General features: G+C 40.0%; 2 protein-coding genes across 2 annotated transcripts in view; both read left to right on the top strand.

Moving 5' to 3' along the window:
• LOC117386868 (V-type proton ATPase subunit d 1) overlaps positions 1-22,662 on the top strand; it is a 59,424-nt gene that overhangs the window by 25,200 nt on the left and 11,562 nt on the right. The window lies entirely within an intron of this gene.
• On the top strand, positions 24-22,121 carry prc1b (protein regulator of cytokinesis 1b). Its single transcript, XM_033991843.2, has 14 exons — positions 24-89; positions 2,215-2,347; positions 4,168-4,290; positions 4,706-4,939; positions 7,216-7,386; positions 8,171-8,326; positions 9,653-9,800; positions 12,653-12,789; positions 15,731-15,826; positions 17,021-17,167; positions 18,321-18,506; positions 18,831-18,929; positions 20,373-20,516; positions 21,771-22,121. Exons 1-14 carry the CDS (start codon positions 79-81, stop codon positions 21,825-21,827), a joined length of 1,842 nt encoding a protein of 613 aa, XP_033847734.2. The 5' UTR covers positions 24-78; the 3' UTR covers positions 21,828-22,121.

Here is a 22,662-nt window from a genome sequence, read left to right as displayed (position 1 = left end):
TCGACACTTGGGGAGAATCTACGCTTTTTATGCACAGAGCTGTGACAAAACTGCGACAAGAGGATACAGTGTGCGGCCATGAGGAAAAGGTACGTTCCGCTCCGTAATGTGTCTTTACCTGTGTTTACTTGTGTTTTTCAGCTGTTTTAGCGGAATTAAACTCTATAAATGAGTAATAACTTCATAGCGACGTCTCTCCTCCGCTCACACTCAAACAGGCCAAACGTGAACAGCTCAAACTGTTCGTATTAAAGTTCATTTTTTAAGGAGGAAAGCGCTGTGGTCTGTTGGTGATATTCTTTATGACTGACTTTTGAACTTTTGTGGAACAGTACAACTGGCGCCTCTACCACGTCATGTTGATGTTAGGTTTGGGTTTTTGGTATCCTCAGTCTGTGTCTGACACTTTGTCTGTGGTCCTGTCATGATCTCTATACAGTCTATGGACAGGACTCAACCATAAACCACGACATATACATGAATGGATATACATAATTGTTATTCCCCATGTCATTTTGAGGTTTGACCATATGCAATGTTTCCTATTGATTTTGCTCAGAATATGGTGGCATATAATTTGTGGAGTGTAACTGTGACTTTTTGCCTATGTTTTATATTTAAGTAGTCTTTCTTACATATTTATGTTTATGGCAATACAGTAAATAACAATGTGAGTTTTTCTATTTTTTAATGCCAATGTATAATGTTGTTTTTAGACTATGGGGGAGACTGTAGTTTCCTCTAATAATGGGAAACAGTGATATGACTCGGTTTATTATTATCACAAGTTATTTGTATTGTATTTACAGTGAGGTGTTGGCAGCAGAAGCCGTGTCATGTTCTGTATGTAGTTAGTGTTTCGTGGCCCCTCTAAAAACAACCTGGGCTATTCATACTTTGCAGCTAATGTCATCAACATCCCCTTAGGGTGTGATGCTAACTGTAAGCACTGCTCTATCTGAGGCTTGTTAGACTTTAATCTGAGTTTTGTTTTAATACAATCTCACAATAAAGAACTGACTGAACTACAACAGGTGAGCTGTTGTGCTGTTAAACAAGTCTCAAATAACATAACATTGCAGTCACAAGCTAGCTAGGATTAGTTTGTCACTCTCACTCTTTGTTAAATACTTAACTCCTTAAACGCTCGTATTGATCACAGGCTCATGAAAATGTGTTGTTTAAATCAATTTTTTTGTGAATTTTCCTTTTTGACAGTGTTTGCTAATGTGTGCAATGTGTCTCCATGGTAACTGCATTCTGAACATTCCTCCATAGAGATGCATGTAGAACACCTCCAGTGTGATGTCACTGCAAAGTATGAATATATTGGCATAACAAAAATAGACATTGTTTCTCATTGAATTATCATAAAGACCATTTGTGCCAACATAATCTTAAAGTGCCTATGACAGGTTGAATTACTAATTTTATCAAAACACAGTTAAGATCCTTATCTTTAAGATTTTACTAAAATAAATTGTAAAAATTTCCCAGTGTGACCATGTTTTAGTTTTAATGATTTTACTTCCTAGTTGGAAATCATGACATCACACCAGGGAAATCCTGTTACTAAGCAACCATGCTGTACACTGGGCCAATACTTCTCTAATGTCTGTCCTCTCAGAAAGGTTATTATTTGACAAATAAAAATACAGGGAAACATCTTTATTTTGTTGAAATGTGTATATTTACAATATCAGACAAATAATTTTCTTGAGAAAATTATGCCAAACTTTTGGACAGAATTCTCCCAGTGTGATGCCATGAGTGTGTTTATAACTTTCATTGTGTTTATAACATATTTTCCAACAAGCTCCTTGATTGGTGTAAAACTATTATTAATATTTACAACAGGTTTTATCCCACCAAATTAAATTAAAAAATTAGAATCATAAAAACCTGTCATACACACTTTAAAGATTAAATATTAAATATTAAACTATTCAAATAAAAATAATTTATGCTACCATAAGCTTAACAGAGTCTATAGGAAACACAGTATAGTTTTATTATAATATTATTTTTATGTTATACATTTTAGGTGTGGGCAGCAGAGAGAGTCCTATTTCGTATAATTGTTATAATTTATTATGATATAATAAATATTATTTGTATTACAGTGAGGTGTTGGCAGCGGAGGCACTGTAATATTTTATATATTACTTTATTATAATTATATTTCAATATAATTTTTCTGTTATATATTTTTAGTGAGGTGTTGGCAGCAGAGGCAGTATCATGCCTGAACAAAGCCCTGATCCTCCTCAAAGACGTTTGGGAGGAGATTGGGATCCCAGAGGATCAACGTCTGCAGAGAACCAACACAGTCAAGAACCACATCCGGGTAAAAGCAAGACTAGGACCTGAGACCTGTCACTTTAAACAACTTATTTTAAGAGGCGGGATTATGCAATATCCTTATCCCTTATCAAAAGTATGCCTGAGGTTTTAGATGTCATCCATTCATGTTTTAGTAATCTAGCGATCTCTCCCGCACCCTATTTGAACCGTCCTTACAGTTAGCATTATGATCCTATACAGGGCTCTTCCCCCAAGCCTACATCACCCACGCTCCTGCACAAGTAAACTACCCCCTCTTTAAACTATAATTACTCTCCATACACTGGTAGCCCATACTGTTTTTCATATTTAGTCAGTTTATTTAATTTCAAACACTTAATTTTATTCATGCCTTTATTTGATATTTCTTTATATTTTACTATATGTTATTATTATTTACTGTTTAGTGTTGCACCATAACGCCTGAAGAAAGTTCCTGTTGGTGAAGTTGGCTCTGATCTTTTGTGCTGCATTCAGGGCCTATTTTAAACACATGTGTTCCTTTTTTTTCTGTGCGATGCCTCTTTCTTTATCTTTATTTATACAGTGGAACCCAATGAGAGGACTTGGGCTCTCTTTTTCATGGGCACCCTGTTTAAAATACAATACAAGCAGAAAAACAGACTAAACAAATAACAAGTATACAAGTCCATATAAAACATTTAAACAAGGTGCAGGTGTGTATAAAAAGATTTGTATTTCCCTGTACATCTCTGTGTTGCCTTCAAGGCCTGTTGGAAATAATGATCACAGAGGAGCAGACTCTCTGTAAACCTCTGTGCATGCCTGTGGTGTCTGTGTTATGTTCAGGGCTTGTCACAATAAATACTACATCAATTTATTGTGCAATACATGACAGATGAAACAATAATGTGGTGGTCAATATTTATTTTTGGTACTTTTTCTTTGTACTAGTGGAAAATTTGTAATCATTTTTAGGTACTACGATGACTTTTAAGCTGTCGTGCGAATTATAAACGTTTATGAGTCATTATAGATACAAACTAACTACCGGTAAGTGTTGCATTATGTTATATATTTATTGCATTTCATATTTTTTTTTTACAATTTTGTACATTTGTTTTTGTACATACTTTTCTGGGGGATAATTCTGCCTCATTGTTTGCTTTCAAAATTAACATTTAGCGTCTATATTTACTTCCGCAATATATTGTACTTTGTTATTGTAACAGGTCTAGTTGGAGAGTACGATCACAGAGAAGCAGAGTCTGTTTAACCTTGTGTGTGCTGTGTTAAATATTTGTATATGTCTGTATCTGTCATGTGTTTTTCTGTGTGATGTGTTCAAGGCCTGTTTTAAACTTTGGTATATCTTTGTGATGTGTTCAGGGCCTGTTTAAACATATGTATATTAGGGCTGCATCTATCAATTATTATAGTAATCGATTATTTACTTTGATTAATCGAGTATCTATCCATAAAATATCCTTAAAAACATATTAGGTTGCACTCACACTAGTCCAGTCGAACCGTGCCCAAGCACAGATAGCCCCTAGTGTGAGTGCAACAGGGAACTCTTCTTTTGGGGTTTTGGTCTGGTTGGAGGAGGTGGGCAAAGCACCAGTGAATGAACTCTGCTCCAAAACTCATGGCGACTCCGCATTCACGCTCAGTAAGGACTGTGACATACAAGTTTTGAAGCCTTATCTCCTGTTGTCTTCGCTCTTGTTTCTGCTAGTGTCTGCATATTATGCTCAGGGCCTGTTAGAGATGATAATCACGGAGGAGCACAGTCTGTTTAATCCTCTGTGATGCCTTCAGGACCTGGTTAAACATCTGTATTTATATTTGTGATGTGTTTAGGGCCTATTGGAGATGATGATCGCGGAGGAGCACAGTCTGAAGCTTCGTTTGGAGGAAAGCATCGAGTCAAGTCGCAGAGAAATACAACAACTGTGTCTGCAGCTGGACCTGCCCCCCCCTCAGGTCAGTCAGTTCGTACCTCCACAGACCACACACCTCTAAAACACCTCTTTCTCTAAAACATAGCTAACATCATTATAGTTAACCCTTGTGACTTTTGGGTCCTATAACACCGTTTTTGTCATTCTTAAATTGTATGTATGGTATGCTTTTATTTGTACAGGGACAGCACAACAATACAATAACCAAGACAAAAGTCATGGGAAAGATGCTGGGTTTAATATATATAGATAAATTGACCACAAATAAATTAAACAAATAATACCTAGGCTGACACTAATATTAAGGGGACAGGTTCTCCTGTCTGTGCTGAGATGTTTGTTTCTTTATATATCAAATGTTTGTGTCCTCTCAGATTAGTTTTAAGGGAACAGGCTCCCCTGTCTGTGCTCAGATGTTTGTGTCTCTATATCCTCAGGAAGACAATGGACAGACCATTCTTCAGGCTGAGAAGGACCTGAGGACCAGAGTGGACCTCCTCTTGAAGGAAAAGTCCAAACGAATGGAACAACTCAAAGATCTACTCCGAGAGGACCTCGAGCTGGCCGAAATATTAGGAACACCTCCGTCCACCGTGTCCCCCACAAACGTCCCCAGCACGAGGACACTGGATGACCTGAGACAGCACCTGGCCAATCAGAGAAAGGAGAAGGTACAAAATAGTCCATTAGAGAGCGGGAGAGAGGGACAGGTCAATCAGAGAGAGGGAAGGAGGGACAGGCCAGAGAAGAAGGTTCAAATCATAGACTATAAAGAACGGGACTGAGTGAGTGTGACATCACCCACAATGTTCAGCTCCAAAGACAAGGCTAGGCAAATCAAGTTTATTTGTATAGCACAATTCGTACACAAGGTAATTCAAAGTGCTTTACAGAATAAGAAAGACATTAAAATCATAATACAACAAATCAAAACAAAAATAATTATTAAAAAAATTAACATTAAAAGAAAAGGGTGCAGAATAAAAACTTTTCAGTCATATGCACAGCTAAACAGAACTGTTTTGAGACTGGATTTAAACATTGTCAAAGTAGAGGCCTGTCTCACATCTTCAGGAAGACTGTTCCAGGTTTTAGCTGCATAAAACTGAAACACTGATTCCCCGTGTTTAGTCCTGGCTCTGGGCACCAGCAGGAGGCCGGTCCCTGAAGTCCTCAGAGTGTGAGATGGTTCATATGGCACTAACATGTGAGATATGTACTTTGGTGCTAGGCCATGATCTTTAAAGCAAAACTGCTTTAAAGTCTTTTCTCTGAGCCACAGGAGCCAGTGCAGAGACCTGAGCACAGGACGCATGTGCTTGTACTTCCTGGTTCTAGTCAGGACCCGAGCAGCAGTGTTCTGGATGTACTGCAGCTGTGTTAAGGCTCGTTTGGAGAGGCCAGTGACCAGGCCGTTACAGTAGTCTAACCTGCTGGAGACAAATGCATGGATAAGTCTCTCTAGGTCTGGTTTTGACAGTATACCTTTGATTTTTGCAATGTTTTTAGATGATAAAAAGCTGCAGATGTTATTGATTTGATGTGGCTGTTAAAGTTCAAGTCTGAGTCCATTATTACCCCTAGATTTCTCTATGTTTCTGTGGGCCAAAGACTATGCCACCTGCTCACCTGCTGCCAGTGAGACATAGATCTGAGTGTCATCTGCATAGTTGTTATAGGACACATTATTGCTGTGTATTAATTGGCCTAACAACAGCATGTAGAGGTTGAACAACAGGGGTCCCAGGATTGACCCCTAGGGCACCCCACAGGTCAGTGACATTTTATCTGAGACAAATTTTTAACAATGAACTCCCTGTATTCTAGTTAGGACTTGAACCAGTTTAGTGTCATACCAGAGATGCCCACCCAGTCCTCTAGTCTCTGTAAGAGGATCTCATGATCCATAGTGTCAAAGGCAGCACTCAGATCTAAAAGGATCAAGACTGAGACTTTGCCTGCATCAGTGTTCAGGCGGATGTCATTTGTCACCTTGATAAGAGCAGTCTCAGTGCTGCGATGGGGTCTAAAACCTGACTGGAAGACATCGAAGGATTTGTTCATTTGGAGAAAATTAATAAGCTGTTGGTAAACAACTTTTTCGAGGACTTTGCCTAAAAAGAGCAGATTTGAGATTGGTCCAATATTGTGGCATCAAGACTGCTCTTCTTTAGGAGAGGCATGATAACCACAGTGTTCAAAATTCTTGGGAGTGTTCCAGATTGAACTGACATGTTAACTATGCAAGCAAGTGGTGATAGCAAGCTGTTGACTTTAGAAATTTAGTGGGTAACATGTTGAGACAGCATGTAGATTAACTCAGACTGGTGACGATTTCTGATGACAAAACTGTCCATTTGTCAGTTACAGGAGCAAAGTGAGTCATGAAATGAAGCTCATCAAGGATAGAGGTTATAGCAGCTATTCTGGAGCCCAGTTTCTTATTTGGAATTCTGACCATAAATATCATAGCAACCAAAGAGCCAATAATGGGCAAGGCTGGTTTGGCCTTGCAGTGCTCTCAATAAAACCTGTTGCTAATACTATTGGGAGTGACCTCGGGAAAAGAAGGTGTCTGATTGGTCTGTTATTATTGTTCATATCTTGATTTAGGGACTAGTGAAATAAAAACCAGAATCACGTAGAGCGGGTTAATGCCAACATTTTAAGGTCAGAATGACGAGCCTGTCAGCAGAAGTTACGGAGAGAGGGACCACGTTTTTCAATAGACAGTGAGTTGAAGTCAGACTCAGTGGAGTTGAATCACGCCCATGCTCATTTCCTGTTCGGAACATGGCAGCTAGTGGGATAGATATGCCCAAAAGCATGTACAGTCTATGGTACGAACAGGCCAATCAGCGTGAGGAGAAGGTTCGAACGAGCCAATCAGAGAGAGGAAGGGAGGCTCTTATAATGTCACTGACCTCATGACCTCCTGTGATCCTAGAGCCAGCGCGAGGACCAGTTCCGGTCCCTAAGAGCCCAGATCCTGGTCCTGGTCTCAGACTTGGACCACAGTCCAGACTCAGGGCTGGAGTCTGACCTCCTGCAGTCAGATCCGGACGAGTTCTGCCTGTCCTCGGAGAACCTCCACACACTGGGGTTGCTGCTGGAGCGGGTAAGGCCATGTTACCACAGGGTTTGGGGTTTGATTCCCTAAGTGTTTAGTGCACAGGGCGTTTGCACTTTGATTCCGTCAATATTTAGTTCACAGGGGGAGTGAGATTTATTTTTCTGCAATACAAGATTTGAGCTGAAGGAGGTTCAATTAATAACTTCTATGACTCATTGTACAAACTAATTAGTAAAGTGTTGCATTCTGCTATTTATTCATTGCAGCTCATATTTTTAACAATATTGTACATTTAGAATAGTTTTGGGGGATAATTTTGCTTTATGGCTTGATTTCAGTATTATCATTTATTGCCTATATTTACATCATCAATATATCACATTTCAAAATGTATTATTGTGACAAGCCTAGTTGCAAGTTAGATTCCTAGGGTGGTTTGCAACGCTGTCAATCAAACCTGTTGATAACGCTAGTGGGAAGAACTTTGGGGAAAGAAGGCGCCTGATTTGTCTGTTATTAATATACATATCTTGATTTAGGGACACAATGATCACTGCCTATTGGAAATACGACAGCTAGCAACTTAGCTATGTCCATTTATATATATACAGTCTATGGTTAGACTCCTCAGTGTTCAGAGTGTTACAGGGTTGTGGGTTTGTTGTTTAGTGCAGGTTGTGGGTTGAATTCCTTATTCTCTGTCTTTATGCTTAGCTGTTTAGTGCACATTGGAAGGTGGGGGTTAGTTCCCCTGAACACTCTGTCTCTGTGCTGAGCTCCAGAGGAGAGGCTGTGGGTTTGATTCCTCACTCCCTGTCTCTTTGCTCAGCTGCAGCGACGCCAGTCAGACCTGGAGGACCTGAGCTGTCGGATTCAGGTTCAAATTCAGAGTCTGTGGAAGCGATTGGAGACCCCTGAGGACCAACGAGACGCCTTTACACAGAAAGTCCTACAACAGCACACGCTCACACAGAGGGTACAACAGGTGAGTAGTAGTACTACTACCACTACTACTGCTACTACTACTACTATTACAGACACCTCAGGACCAATGAGACACCTTCAGCCACAGGGTCCTACAGGGGGGACTTACACAGTGGGTACAACAGGTGAGTACTACTAAAAATACTACATTCACACAGAGGGCCCTACAGAAGAGACTCACTCAGAGGGTACAAGATGTGAGTACTGCTGATACTACTTTTACTACTACTGCAATACTACTACTGCAAATACTGCTACTATTACTACCTTACACACAGAGGGTCCTACTGGACACACTCACACAGAGAGTACAGCAGGTAAGTACTGCAAATACTACTACTGCTGCTACCATTGCATGTTTGTGGATGTGCTTAACTTAACTCAACTATAATGCAGCTTTATAGGCTACAGTCAAAGTTTAGCCTGGGTTTCCAATCATGTCTGTTGTGTGTCTGCATCAGCTGTTTCTCCTTTACGCATCTTTGGATTTGGTTCCGGATCAGACTAGGACTCGATGTGCCTGTAGGCACATCTACGACGAGCATGGTCTAAAGTTGATGATTTTTTTTAAATGGTAAATTGTTTAGTTTAATTGTATTAGGCTCAATGATTAAAGAAAAATCTACAGATACAAGTTATCATATGATGTAGGCTGCAAGTGTGTACAGAGCAGAAACAGGCAGGAATAAGAGGCAGTTTCTAATGGTAAAAATGTGCAACACATTCACAAATGACACATGCGCCTTTTCTTTTTGCACAGTAATTGCAGTAATTTATCGCCTGGCTTAGTAAATATGCCCCCACAGAATACTGCAGATACTGTTTACACAATTCTGTAAAGAGTCCTGTGTCACAGTGAGCTGTTTTGGATCTGTTCTGTTGTGAGCTTCAGTCTGAGCCCGAGGAGCTGGAGACATTCTAGGTTCTTGAAACTTGTTCCCTCTAGTTCTTTCTGTTTGGTTCTTACTCAGGAGCGATTGAGGTTGGGATAGGACCTTGTAGCACAAGATCCCGTGAGACAAAAATGCCATTGGACATTTTTTCCATTTAGTTTACATCTAGATCTCTTGAGAAGCTGTAGTTCCAAAAAAAAACATTTCACAATTGCACAATTGCAACAATTAGACAAAATAAAATCAAAATGTAAGACAAAAATTGCAAACTGGATTGTGCAATTTATTTATAATAAATTAGGTAAAAATATTATATTGTTTCTTTCTTGTGTACCCAATCTTGTGTCTCGTCATGTCTTTTTCAAAATGGTGTCTCGTCCCACCCCTAGTTCTAACACCTTTTCTCTCTCATTCTGTGTGGTTCTGTGTTGCAGCTGAAGTGTGAAGCTGAGCGTTTGGAACATCTGAAGATGGAGAGTATTAAATCTGTGTGTGACAGAATTCGAGCTGAAATCTCTGAATTTTGGGACAAATGTTTCTGCAGCGAAGAGCAACGCCTTGGGTTTACCACATACTATACAGGTATGACCCTTGACCCTAACACGCACAGAGCAGCGCCTCGGGTTCAACATGTACTTCACCAATCAGTCACCTTCTAACCCTATGACCCACCTGACCTTTGACCTCACCTATACACACACCTGTACCTCACCTCTGCCTCTCTGCTCATGTTTTCATCTACTCTGCCCTTGTCCTTAACATTCACCAATTTGAGTAATTTGCCAAAGTCATGCTAGTTGTTAACTTTACTCTATTAGGCCCGAGCCTGGGACAACGTCCCAGCAAGGGAGTCATTAAAACCACGTCCGGAGCCCTGAAAATGTCAAAAATCAAGCAGTAAACACGACCTGACATGCCAGTGAGTGGTATAAAAAATTAGAACTCGATGTGCTCTAATTGTCACCGAAGACCCGGAGAAAAAATAAAAATAGACGACTCAGTAGTGCCACCTCAAACGCCACCTCAAAAGTCAATGTAGAAATCTGAAACTGTACCAAAAAATAGAACATGTCATGACAAAAATTATATTATGGCCTCGCCCTAAAATGTACAGGCCATATCGGATCAAACTGAGGAATAACAAAAGCCCACCGCCCCCCTAACAACCCCAATTTATTTTTCACAGGGTTCACAGTAATGGGCTAAATAGATGCTCTACACTAATCCAAATATGGCTTAAAATTAAAGTTTCCAAAAAATACAAAACATTAAAAATGTCACCGTCAATGGAAGAAGAGTCAAAACATTTTTAAACACAGCAAGATAAAACTGACAGTAGCCCATGGCACGACAAGTAAAAAACTATATTGGACGGAACCCATTTTTTGCAAAATTGCACTTCTCTTACATTTAATATCTCCACCTTGGACTTTTTTTCAAAATACTTGAAAATTTATCAAAATAATTTAGACTCATGTGCAATTAAAAATAATGTTTGATTTTTTTATGAATTCTAAATATGGGTGTGGCTTATCCACAAATCAGTGGGAAATTTGAAAAGCATTAAAACATGCCTATTTCTCATAAGTGTTATTGAATTGAATTAGTCTCTTTGAATTTTTGAATGGGACCCAAAAACAAACATTTCAAATTTGGCATGGATATCCATATTGCCATACAGAACTAAAAAGCCGATGAGAATATACATCTATTTGCAATCGTGTTGCCATGGTAACGTCCAACATTTGTCTTAGAAATACATAGGTTTTGGTTAACTGGGATAAAAAAAAAAAATGTTTGTCATAGACCATTGAAATTTAGTACACATATTCCATACATCATACTGAACAAAAATGTCAATGAAGACATACCTCTATCTCCAACCGTGCAGGCGTGAAATTGTCATAAATGGTCTCATTGGAATGAATGGAGTAGTATTACATAGATGCTGATTTTGGGGGGAGGGGTAATGTAAGTGGGAATGAAAGGTAGGAACGTCGCAGTGATGTGTACCCCGAAGTCGCAAAGGGTGGTGAGGGCCTTTATCACTACTTGCAGTATTAATTATTATTATTTTACTCCAGAAACAGTTAAAATGTTCTGTCAGTTAAACCTTAGTTCTCCTTCCTTTACGTTAAATGAAATTCACAAAGAAAGTTTCATAAAGTTTATTTTTATAAAAACAATGGTAAAATCCTGAATTGCTGTAATCATAAACACATGAAATATTACACTCAGATCAGCTGTCATCAATGTTTCTCTGCACTCATCTGTTTGCGCAAGCTTTTTAGCAGTCAAATGTGCTGATAACATGAAAGTTTAGGTCAGATTTAACTTCAAATAAACATTTAAAGAATAATAAAACTAGTTGGGACTCCCTACTGCTTATGATTAATTGGGCTGGTTCAGCAGAAGGCCTGAGGGCCAATAAAAACTGGTCTGGGGGCCCCATTTGGCCCCCAGGCCATAGCTTGGACACCCCGTCCTAAATTCTCTGCATTTCATCCATGTCAATCAAAGCTAAACATTTGCTGTGTGCTGTACGTAAGTTCATTTCACAATCAGCAGATGTAATTACAACTAATATTAAGGTTCAGCATCATTGACATTGTTTTTGTGATCTGCTAAATACAGTTAACTAATACCCTTATTTTTAGTAATTTTCTTCAGTTCAGTTTTAAGGAATGCATCAATCCAGCCTTTTCAGCTTTGATACCGATATCAATACTTTGACTTAAGTACCTGCCAATGCCTGATATTAATAATACTGGTGTAAAGATGGAAAATAGCATTTATTTCCTGAAAACACATTTAAATCATACCTATTCTGCAAAACGGAGTTTTCAGAGCTTTAAACCATGTTATAGTTGTTTCCTTCTCATTGACCCTCTGAGGTTGTGTTAAGAGTAATTCATGCATGTTTGAGCAATCTCTATGCTCCTGTATTCAAGTTGTCATTGCTCTGATCTCCTGTTTTCACCACCACTGACAGCATGTGGCACTTGTGATGATGTTTGTGGCGACATCAGCTTGGGCACCACAAGTTTTTAAAGTCAGCAGACTTGTTTTTTTTATTAAGGCGTTTTAGATCACTATTGCGATTTAAAATGCCCAAATTATAACAAGTCCTGTCCCTGAACAAAATACCAAGCTTATAGGGAGTCTCTAGATGACACATTACATGTAGTTTGTCCGTGTGTGTGTGTGGGTGTGTGTGTGTTTGGGTGTGTGTGTGTGTGTGTGTGTGTTGCTGCAGCAAGTGAGTCTGTGCAGAAGCAAGTGGGCATGTGCAGATCCAATTTTGATGCAAATTTGACTCTGACTCAAATTGAGGAATGACAAACACAACTAAAGACTGTTCCTGTCTGCTTCTGTCTACTACTGGTCCGATCTGATTTTGATCCTGGTCTGGTTATGATACTGGCCTGGTCCAGAGGAGGTCTCAGAGCGGATCTTGGATATTCTGGAGGCAGAGCTGCAGCGTCTGAAACAGTTTTATGAAGAGCATCAGCCAATCATGGAGGGCGTTCAGAAGTGGATTGACCAATGGGAGCTGTTCCTGGAGCTGGAGGTGAGTCCTGTACTCGAGTATTTAAAGTATTTAAAGAGGGGGTATTTTCCTTCTATAGGGTATTAACTGCTAACACTTAACATATTTAGATCATTGCCTTTTATTGGTTGGACAATGCTATTTTCACCCAAAACAAAGTACAGCTGAAAACAGAAGTTTACGTACGCTACACGCAGTTGGGTTAATTAGGATTACCAAAAAGTATTGCTATTTGCTAAATGCCAGAATAATGAGAGAACGATTTTTAGACAATTTGCCTTTGCCTTTTCAGGTCTGCCCATACATTTTCAATAGGACTGAGATCAGGGCTTTGTGATGGGCAAAACATAGACTGTTCTTAAGCCTTTTATTCTTAAGCCACTTTGTAACCAGTTTGGCACTATGCTTGAGATGTCGTTTCAGCATTGCCACATAATGTTTTTTCCTCATGATGTCATCTATTTTGTGAAGTGCACCAGTCCCTTCTGCAGCGAAACAAACCCACAACATGATGCTGCCACCCCTGTATTTCACAGTTGGGATGGTGTTCTCAGGCTTACAAGCTTCCCCCTTTTTCCTTCAAACGTAACTATGCTCATTATGGCCAGACAGTTTAATACATTTTAATTTTGGCAGACCACAGGACATGTCTCCAGAAACTAGGGTCTTCGTCTCTATGTGCATTTGCAAACTGTAATCTGTCTTTTTTATGTTTCTTTCGAGTAATGGCTTCTTCTTGACAGAGTGGCCTTTCAGCTCCTGTCGGTGCAGTACTCGTTTCACTGTGGATAATGACACTCTAAGCAACTTTTCCATGATATTACACAAAGAAGCAGTCTGTTTCAGGTGTGCCTTCAAATACATCCACAAGTGTGTCTCCAATTAACTCAAATGTTGAGTTAAGTTTCCAAAGACATGGCATCATCTTCATCTGGATTTTCTCAAATAGTTTAAAGTCATAGTAATCTTACTGTATGTAAACTTCTGACTTTGAAGAAAGTAATGAAAAAATTGCTACAAAAATCCTTTTCTCATTATTCTGGCATTTAGCAAATGGAAATAATTTTAGTAATCCTAACTGACTTAAAACAAAAAAAATGTAGTCTGATTTCATGTCAGACTAAAGTGTATGTGTTTTTGTTTTTTTATAGAGTGTATATAAACTTCTGGCTTCAACTGTAATAACATGTTTTATAAGTTTATCTTTAGTTCTTGACACTCCACGCACATGCCCGGTGTAATTTTACTATTCAACTCACCAATTCATGTTTACGCGGCTCTAAGCTGCGGAGACGCTGGAAACATGTATAGAAGGGCACTGGTGAGAGAGGAAAAGGTGTCTCCGCCCATTTAAGAAAATACATGTCAGTGTCGGTACTCAAGCTAAACACTAACGCATCCCTCTGTCAGCCATGAATCTATTAAAATAACTGGAGAGAGTATTGCTAACTAAGAGCTGTTGCAAGTTGGATTAGCGGCCACTCATTGGTACCACAATGAAAAAGTCCCTCCTGCTCAGAAAGGATTTTTATCGTAGAGCATAATGTAATCACGAACTGCTCATGTTTGGCTGACAGGGTACCTAGAGCTACAAAGGTCGAACTTTGTGGCGATTATTACCTATTTTCACATTATAACTTTTGCTCATCTTAAAATCTGTTTAATTTCTTAAAAAAACACTTTTTAATCGTTTGTCTCACTTCGGCTACACTCTATGTCTGCTCTAGCTAAGCTCAGGCTCTGTTTGGATAGAGCAGTCACCTGGTCTGACATGAACGAGCACGTGAGCGATGCGAACGAGTACAACTGTTATGAATAAATACAACATGGTTCAGAAGCACCCTGGAAGCATAAACATTATAATTTGTCATTTATTTATTATTTCCTTTCCTTCTTCCCAGTCGCTCTGCTCTGTTCACTCTCGTCACACAAAGTCTCATGGGGGGTAGCTCCACTGTGCAAGGTGGATGGGCAGGGCAGGACGGGATGTACCTAGCTTCTAAAGGCTAAACTCACGATTGAGGCGGGCAAATTTAGGTCCCGGGGCTTGTAGTCAGAGGGCTTGAGTTTCAAGCAGACAAGGGTTTATCATGGGTGTATGGGCTTTATGCTTTACTTACTGGAGGACTGGCAGACTTGAATACAAATCCATTTGTTGGGCATCGGCTCAGCACTTGATAAGCTGCGCTCTGCCCCCGGAGCCAACAAGTGTCCACAAACACGCCGTCCCATATGAGTTTAGTGCAGGACAGCATTAACAACAATAATAATATTTCTCAAAAACTAAATTTTCTGAACAGAAGTGGCTTTTTCTAATACATGCACACACACCTGTCTGTCTCAGGCCTATTATAATACATGTACACTGGGGTTGTACTATATAAAACAACAGCCAGGCATATCTGCTATACCTCATACAGCGCATACACAGTGCTGAGCCATGTAAAGTTACTGAAAATTCTTAAACGCTAGAGCTCTACCTGGGAAAGATTTCTAGATTACTCAAACATGCATGTATGACATCTAAAACATCTTCAGACATGTTTTTAATGAGAGAACAATGCTATAACAAGGTGGAAAGCTTGTAAAAGGACATTTGGTGTAATACTCCCTCTTTAAAGTATTAGTACTTCTCCCCCCTGCAAGTCAGAGCTCGAAGTGGGCTCTACCACAATCCACCTGACACAGTTTTGACTCTGACACAGCTCACCTGACACAGTTTTGACCTTGAAACAGTTTTGACCCTGACACAAACCACCTGATACAGTGTTGACCCTGACACAATCCACCTGATACAGTTTTGACCCTGACACTGTCCACCAGATACAATTTTGACCCTGACAAAGCTCACCTGACACAGTGTTAACCCTGACACAGTTCACCTGCCACAGTTTTGACACTAACACTGTCTACCTGACACAGTTTTGACCCTGACATAGTTGTGTGGTGTCGTCTGTTTCAGAGAAAAGCCTCAGATCCTTCGAGGTTCACAAACCGAGGAGGAAACCTGCTCAAAGAGGAACGCCAGAGAACAGAGCTCAGCAAGAGCCTCCCGAAGGTCAGTACCTCAGCTCTGACCCTTAACTTACCCCCTCTTACCCTCACCTCTCACCCCTGATGACCCCTGACCCCTAACTAACCGTTAACCTCTCACCTCGTACCCCTGATGACCCCTGACCCTTAACAATCCCCTCATACCCTCACGTCTTACCCCTGATGACCACTAACTAATCGTTAGCCCCTTTCCTCTCACTCCTGATGACCCCTGGCTAACACTCTCATATCCTCACCCCTGACCCCTAACAAACCATTAATCCCTTACCTCTCACCCCTGATGACCCCTGGCCCTTAACAAACCCTCTTATACCCTCACCGCTCACACCTGTTGACCTCTAACTAATCATTAATCCCTCACCCTCAAGCATAGTCCAGTTGGAGCTTGTCCTCAGGGCTCAGATCTCTCTTCATGTCTATGTTATTGTTGTTTATGTTTATATAATGTTATATATAGTTTGTTCTATACTATCCTTTATCCTATCTCTCCAAAAGTGCTTTGTGAATAATATTTAGTGCAGATCGTAGACACTCCTCTCAGTACTGACGGTTTACCAAGTGAACAAAATCAGTGAATGTGTTTACAGTTCTATTAAAAAGCTACTCCGTCAACATCTCAACAATATGAATTTCATGCTTATCCAACTGATAGTGGACATCTTATTAGAGCTTCTTACTATGGCCCAATAGGCTCAATCTAATGTACAAAGGATCTAAAGTATGGAACAGCCCTCGTGCTTTATAGCGCTCTCAGTGTCAGTTTGAAAACACTTTAAAATGTCTGCTTCTGAATAACTGTGCTTTTCCATGGGCCATTTCCTGTTTAACCTGATTTGTAACTCTGTGCTGAACTATCTCAGTGTCTCATGTGGGTTATAGAAATATGAATGTTGCGCTGTTTTTTATTAGAGTCTTATTTATTTTATATGGAGGTTGCCACATTTTAAGCCCCCTGAGGGTTTTTGGTGACCATTCTCCACATTCTATTGTATAAGGTATTTTATCTGTTTATGTCTGTTACTGGGCTTAATGTATGTGTATGAAGTATGTTTTATAGTATGGTGTGTATATTTCCAGTTGGATCGTGCTCTCAGGGCTCACATCTTTTTTCACATCTGTTGCCACACATCTTATTGTACTGTATATTAGTGTGTACTTCCGTGTACTTTTATATGAATATTCTATGCTGCATTTCTAGTTGGAGCGTGTCCTCAGGGCTCAGATCTCTCTCTGGGAGCAGTCTCAGAATGCTCCGTTCCTGGTGAAGGGTCTGGACTTTCTCCAGTTTGTGGAGCAGCAGTGGAGCCTTCTACAGGAGCAGAGAGAACGCGAGAAGAATCAGAGGGTAAATGCACAACAACAGAAACTATGAGCTGACTGAAGTCATTTTCACACGTTAGTGCGCAGTGTGGATGGACCCCAGAGGCACAAGGATTTAGTCCTCTTTACTTTTGGGTCGATCTTGTTCACATGCACCGTGTTCACCCCAAACACCACAAGCCATCAGCTGATCGCCAAGCTTATTTCCATGACAACAGGTTTCCAACGGACAGAGCCCCCAAAACATGTATGTACACGCTTGCTTCCCTGGTGCTATGATTGTCCTCCGTGGTCATAGCAATTAAGCAATTCAAATCCTTTTTTTTTTTTTTTTTTTTTTTGAATGGGGGAAAGCCCTTCAAATCAGGAAGGAATTGTTTGTCTGAAACCCATAAATATGTGGTCGTCTTTTCTTACACCTGTGGCTAAACACACCAGGAGGGCTCATTTTATTTCACTATTGTGTCAGTAGATCAAGATTTGAATATTGATAACAGACAAATCAGGTGCATTCTTTCCCCAAAGTTGCTCCCGCTAGCATTAGAAACAGGTTTCATTGACAGCCTTGCTAAGTGCCCGCTCCCTGCTAAACCAGCGGTGTGGGCGGGAAGGGCATTACCTTCTACAGCTTCTCTCCAGATTGGCTTTTTGGTTGCTATGATACTTGCAAGTACAGTTCCAAATATGGAACTCAAAATTAGACGCTATAACTGCTACCCTTGATGGGCTGAAGTCAAATGAAGCTCATCTGGGCTAGCAGTTATACTGCCGAATTTGGAGTAGAGTCCCGTGTTGGGAAGCACCCACTCACCCATACAAATATACGTGGTCCCAGCACTTTTTTACCCAATTCCACTTTTACTGTCACCATGGACTGCGTACATAACCAGTAAAGTTTGGACACAACTCAATGTTTTTCACTTTTATGTTTATGTGAGAAAAACAGCAAGGTTCGTTACGTCGCCTGGACTGGCGTCACCGGGGCCCTCACACTGGCCAAAGCACACCACTATTTTATGTCGACCTATCTAGTGACAGTGTGAAAACAATCTTGGACACAAAAATATGAAACAACACGAGGGTTAAACTTATCAGCACACACATGAATATCAGACTAATCTTAAGTCCTCACAGCTCCTGAAGACCTGAACCTTCATAACACCTGTCTAACCTCACAGCTGCTGAAGAAGGCCCGGCAGACGGAGGAGGACATGTTGTATGGCACCACAGTCCGGACTCCGACCAAACGCCGCTTCATTGGAGCCTCCCCAAGTAGAACCCAGAACAGAACTCAGACCAGAGGCCCGAGTCCAGGTCTGAAGAACCAGGGACCCAGGAGTCTCAACAAAACCAAGAGAACACTGGTAAGGGGCCCCCTTGGGCCAGAACTGAAACAGGACTAAGCCAGAACCAAGCCAGTACTGAACTACATCTGAACGAGGACTGAACCAGAAGTGAGCCAGAACTAAACCATAACTGAACCAGGACCAAACCAGAACTGCATCAAGACCAAACCAGCACTGAACAAAGACAGAACCAGAACCCACCACACCAGAGCAGGTATCTGACTGCTCTGATTAAACTGAATCACTGAAGTATGATTCTACTTAGTTCATTTAATTTATTTTATTTTAGTTCAGTGATGCTGTCACTAAGTCCTTTTGTTTCTGACACTTCCCTCTCCTCAGCTCAGTGGCTGCAGCCTCTCGACCAATAGCACACTTAGGTCTGTGCAGGGACAAGTCTGCCGCTCCCCTGGGCCCCGACCCCCTTTGTGCCCTGCCCAGGTGAGTCTCAGGTGTGAGTGACATGTGTGACAAGTGCTAGTAACAGGTGAACACATTGATGAGCTGGTTAAAAAATTATCCAAAATTGTTTGCCTACTGTTTAAAATAAGACATGTACTTCCATCAGAAGCACTGCTGACACTGTATAGATCCTTGTTTGAGACGCATCTGAATTATTGCAATGTGATATGGTGCAACACCTATCCCAGTTACACTGCTACACTCCAGATATTACAAAAAAAGCCATAAGGGCGATCACCTGGTCCTTGTCAAACTCCCCAACAAATCCACTCTTCCACAGATATGGCCTTCTAAAGCTATGTGAAAGTAATATATATCATAATGCTTGTACAATGTACAGTGTGGTTCACAAACTAAACAGGTCGATTGTGTGACCTTATCCCACTACAATCATCCTCTCATCAGCACAACACAAGTTAAAAATGTATATTAAAAGGAAAATTTAGGAAATTAAAATGTACCAGCTTTAGTGTCTGCTATAGAGGTCCACAAATATGGAATGAATTAAGCATTGACATTAAACAGTCTCCCTCATTACATATATTTAAAAGAAATCTAAAATGCAAACTACTGGGAAGTTATAGTGCCTGACTTACTTAATGTGGCTCAAGTTCTGCGTGCATTGGGTCTTCTCTCTGCTCATAACGGGTGTGTGTATGTAAACGTATGTGAATGTGTGTGTGTATTATACATATATTTATATATGTGTGCAGTTGCATGTATATATGTATGCTATGCATGTGTCATATATAGATGTTGTATAGGTCATATATATGATGTATAGGGTGTGTATGTATATTGTGTGTATACATGTATGTGTATGTATATAAATATATACAATATATGGGTGTATATATGTATATATATGTATGTGTGTATATATGTATGTGTGTGCAGATATGTATGTATGTATGTGTATATATATATATATATATATATGTATGTGTATGTATGTGTATGTATGTGTATATATGTATATAAATATATATAGAGATAGATAGATATGTAGATAGATAGGTAGATATATATATATATATTTTATATATATATATATATATGTGTGTGTGTGTGTGTGTGTGTGTGTGTGTGTATGGATGGATGGATGGATGGATGGATGGATGGATGGAAAAGTAAAAGGAAAACTTGCCAAGCCATCATGGGTGTTTCGCACAGGGTGATGGACCCCATTACATAAGCTTTACAGCTTCTTGGGGTTCCATGGTTTTCACAGGGTCAACTGGGAATAGGTGAACGATATACACTTCCATATGTAGCATGTAAACGCAGAATTGTAGATGAGTATGTTGATACGTGTGTGTGTGTGTGTATGTATGTGCCTTACTAAACTTTGACCATTGTGAAAAATAAATTAAATTTAATTGAATTGAAAAATTGAGGTGGTCCCTGTATGCTGTCTTTCAGATCCCTTTGGTCCGGACTCCGGTCCCCTCTAAACCTCGAGAGAACCAGGACCACCCCAGCACTAAACCAGGACTAACCCAGGACCAAAAGGAGAACCAAGTTCAGACTCTGGCCTCCATAGCCTCCTCATACTCCCAATTTGTGGTTAGTTCCTCTAAGACCTGAGTTTTCATCTGAAACACAAACACCGTTTTGTTTTTTTAAAGGACCCATCTTATGCTATTTTCTGATTTATGTTACGATGTTTCCTTATCAAAAACATACCTGGAGTTGTGTTTTTTTTTTCAGTCACACATGTTTAACAAACAAACCGTGCATATTTAGGCTCAGTTCTTCTCTCAAATGGAAAACACTCTGTTCCACTGTGTTTTTAAAGGTGCACTGCGCAAGTTAAAATGCTGAAAATTACTATATTTCACTCCTATACTTGCTTAAGCAATTGCCTGATGCGCAGAATGAGTTTTTCTGTTTCCCCTGAGGCTGCTTTTATAATCTTAGACAGTCATATGAGAGCAATTCAGGTTCGAAAAACCTGCGTAGATGTGATGCAATGTGTGTCCTCAGTTCATTGGATCTGACTTTCTGATAAGCCACCATAACTAAACAGCATCAGAGAGTCCATGTAAAATCAAGTAGCCAGTCATTGAATTTGTGTAGCTACATATCGTCTTTAGTTTGGTTTGGCGGATGCACGACACATTATGCATTTAGTTCATTTGCTGTACACAAATAGCAAGCTTGTTGTGAATTGGTCACTTATTGTGTCTTTGCTGCGTTTCTGCCAATATAATTATGATTATGAAGAAATGTGTGACTGGTTCGCAAGCTGCATATACGTGAGCCATGATGACATAGTAACAATTGTTTGCGAGGAAAGCTAATCATTATTAGTAACTCACGAGTTTACCAGTTTAATCAAGTTGTTTCTGGAGAGGAAGGCCAAAGATGCGTCTTAGAGAGTGGTTTGGTTCGTGCCTGTACAACACTGCAGTTGCAGTTTCACTTATCATCAGATTTGGCAAAAAAATACAAAAACTCTGTAACTTGAGCAAATCTCATTTAAACTTCACTAGAATCCTTTGGATCCTTTCAGCCCTGCAATTGCCAATCTCTACTCAACTAAAGGTAAAGGGTAGCTGTCAACTTTAAAACTACCACTACATGACATCACAAGGTGGAACAGCATCTTGAGCTTTGGAGATGTAGGCAGAATATAATAAATCATTATTCAAATGTGCAAATGAAACAAAATACAATTCCAGGTATGTTTTGATGATGTAACATTCTAACATGAATTAAAGCTCACAGTAGTCAAATTGTGTGTACTATAGGATTTTTATTTCAAACAGGAAAATATTTTTCAGAATTCTAATAAAATCACTGTTTTATTATCGACAGAGAGACCTGTCCGAGTCCAACGGCCAAGTCCAGGCTCTGAACTCCACTGATCTCTGAGTCCAGTGTTCAAGAATGATCCTTAAACCTGGAACGCTGAGCTGATATCATAATCTAGCGTTCACAAACACTACAGGAAGTCTCGCCCCTCTGACCTTTGACCCTGAGAATGAAATGAAGTTATATTTATGTGTAAATAGTTCTGATCTGCACTTTCGATTAAACGGCTTTGCTTTGTCACTGAAATGTTACTAAAGAAAAATTCAGAGGAGAGAGAGGAGAGAAATGTATTCTAAACAGATCTGTATCATTTATTTAATGTTTGTGCTTTATTATGTTTTCTTGTGTTCTTGTTTTATGTAACCCTGTTTTGTTTTTTTGTTAAAGAGGGGGTATTATGCAAAATAGATTTTTTGGAGCTTTCTACCATAATATAACATTGTTCCTTCATTAAAAACTGAAGTGATCTTAGATGTCATCCATGCATGAGTAATTTAGCGATGTAGCCCTATTTGACCCTTTCTTGTGTTTAGCAGTACGAGCCTGTACAAGGCTCTGCCCACAAACCTATTTCATCCATGATCCCACATGGCAATTCTCCATAAATATACAAAACATGATATAAAACTGTACACAGCAAGTTGACAAACCTGATGCAATGTGCAGCATTTTCATTAGTGGGATGCATGCTGATTGTGTTGTGATGACATGCTAAAGGGGGAGTGACGCAGAGTGTCAAAAATGAAAGTAAAACTTATAAAGTATGTTAAGTTGTTTTGGGCAAATATATCCATCCATCCATTTTTCTTCCGCTTATCTGGGGCTGGGTCGCGGGGGCAGCAGTCTAAGCAGGGACTCCCAGACTTCCCTCACCCCAGACACGTCCTCCAGCTCC

Source organism: Periophthalmus magnuspinnatus, chromosome 3, assembly GCF_009829125.3.
Source record: "Periophthalmus magnuspinnatus isolate fPerMag1 chromosome 3, fPerMag1.2.pri, whole genome shotgun sequence".
Taxonomy (NCBI): domain Eukaryota; kingdom Metazoa; phylum Chordata; class Actinopteri; order Gobiiformes; family Gobiidae; genus Periophthalmus; species Periophthalmus magnuspinnatus.
Note: the sequence above shows the minus strand (reverse complement) of the source record. Positions and strands in the feature narration are given on the sequence as shown.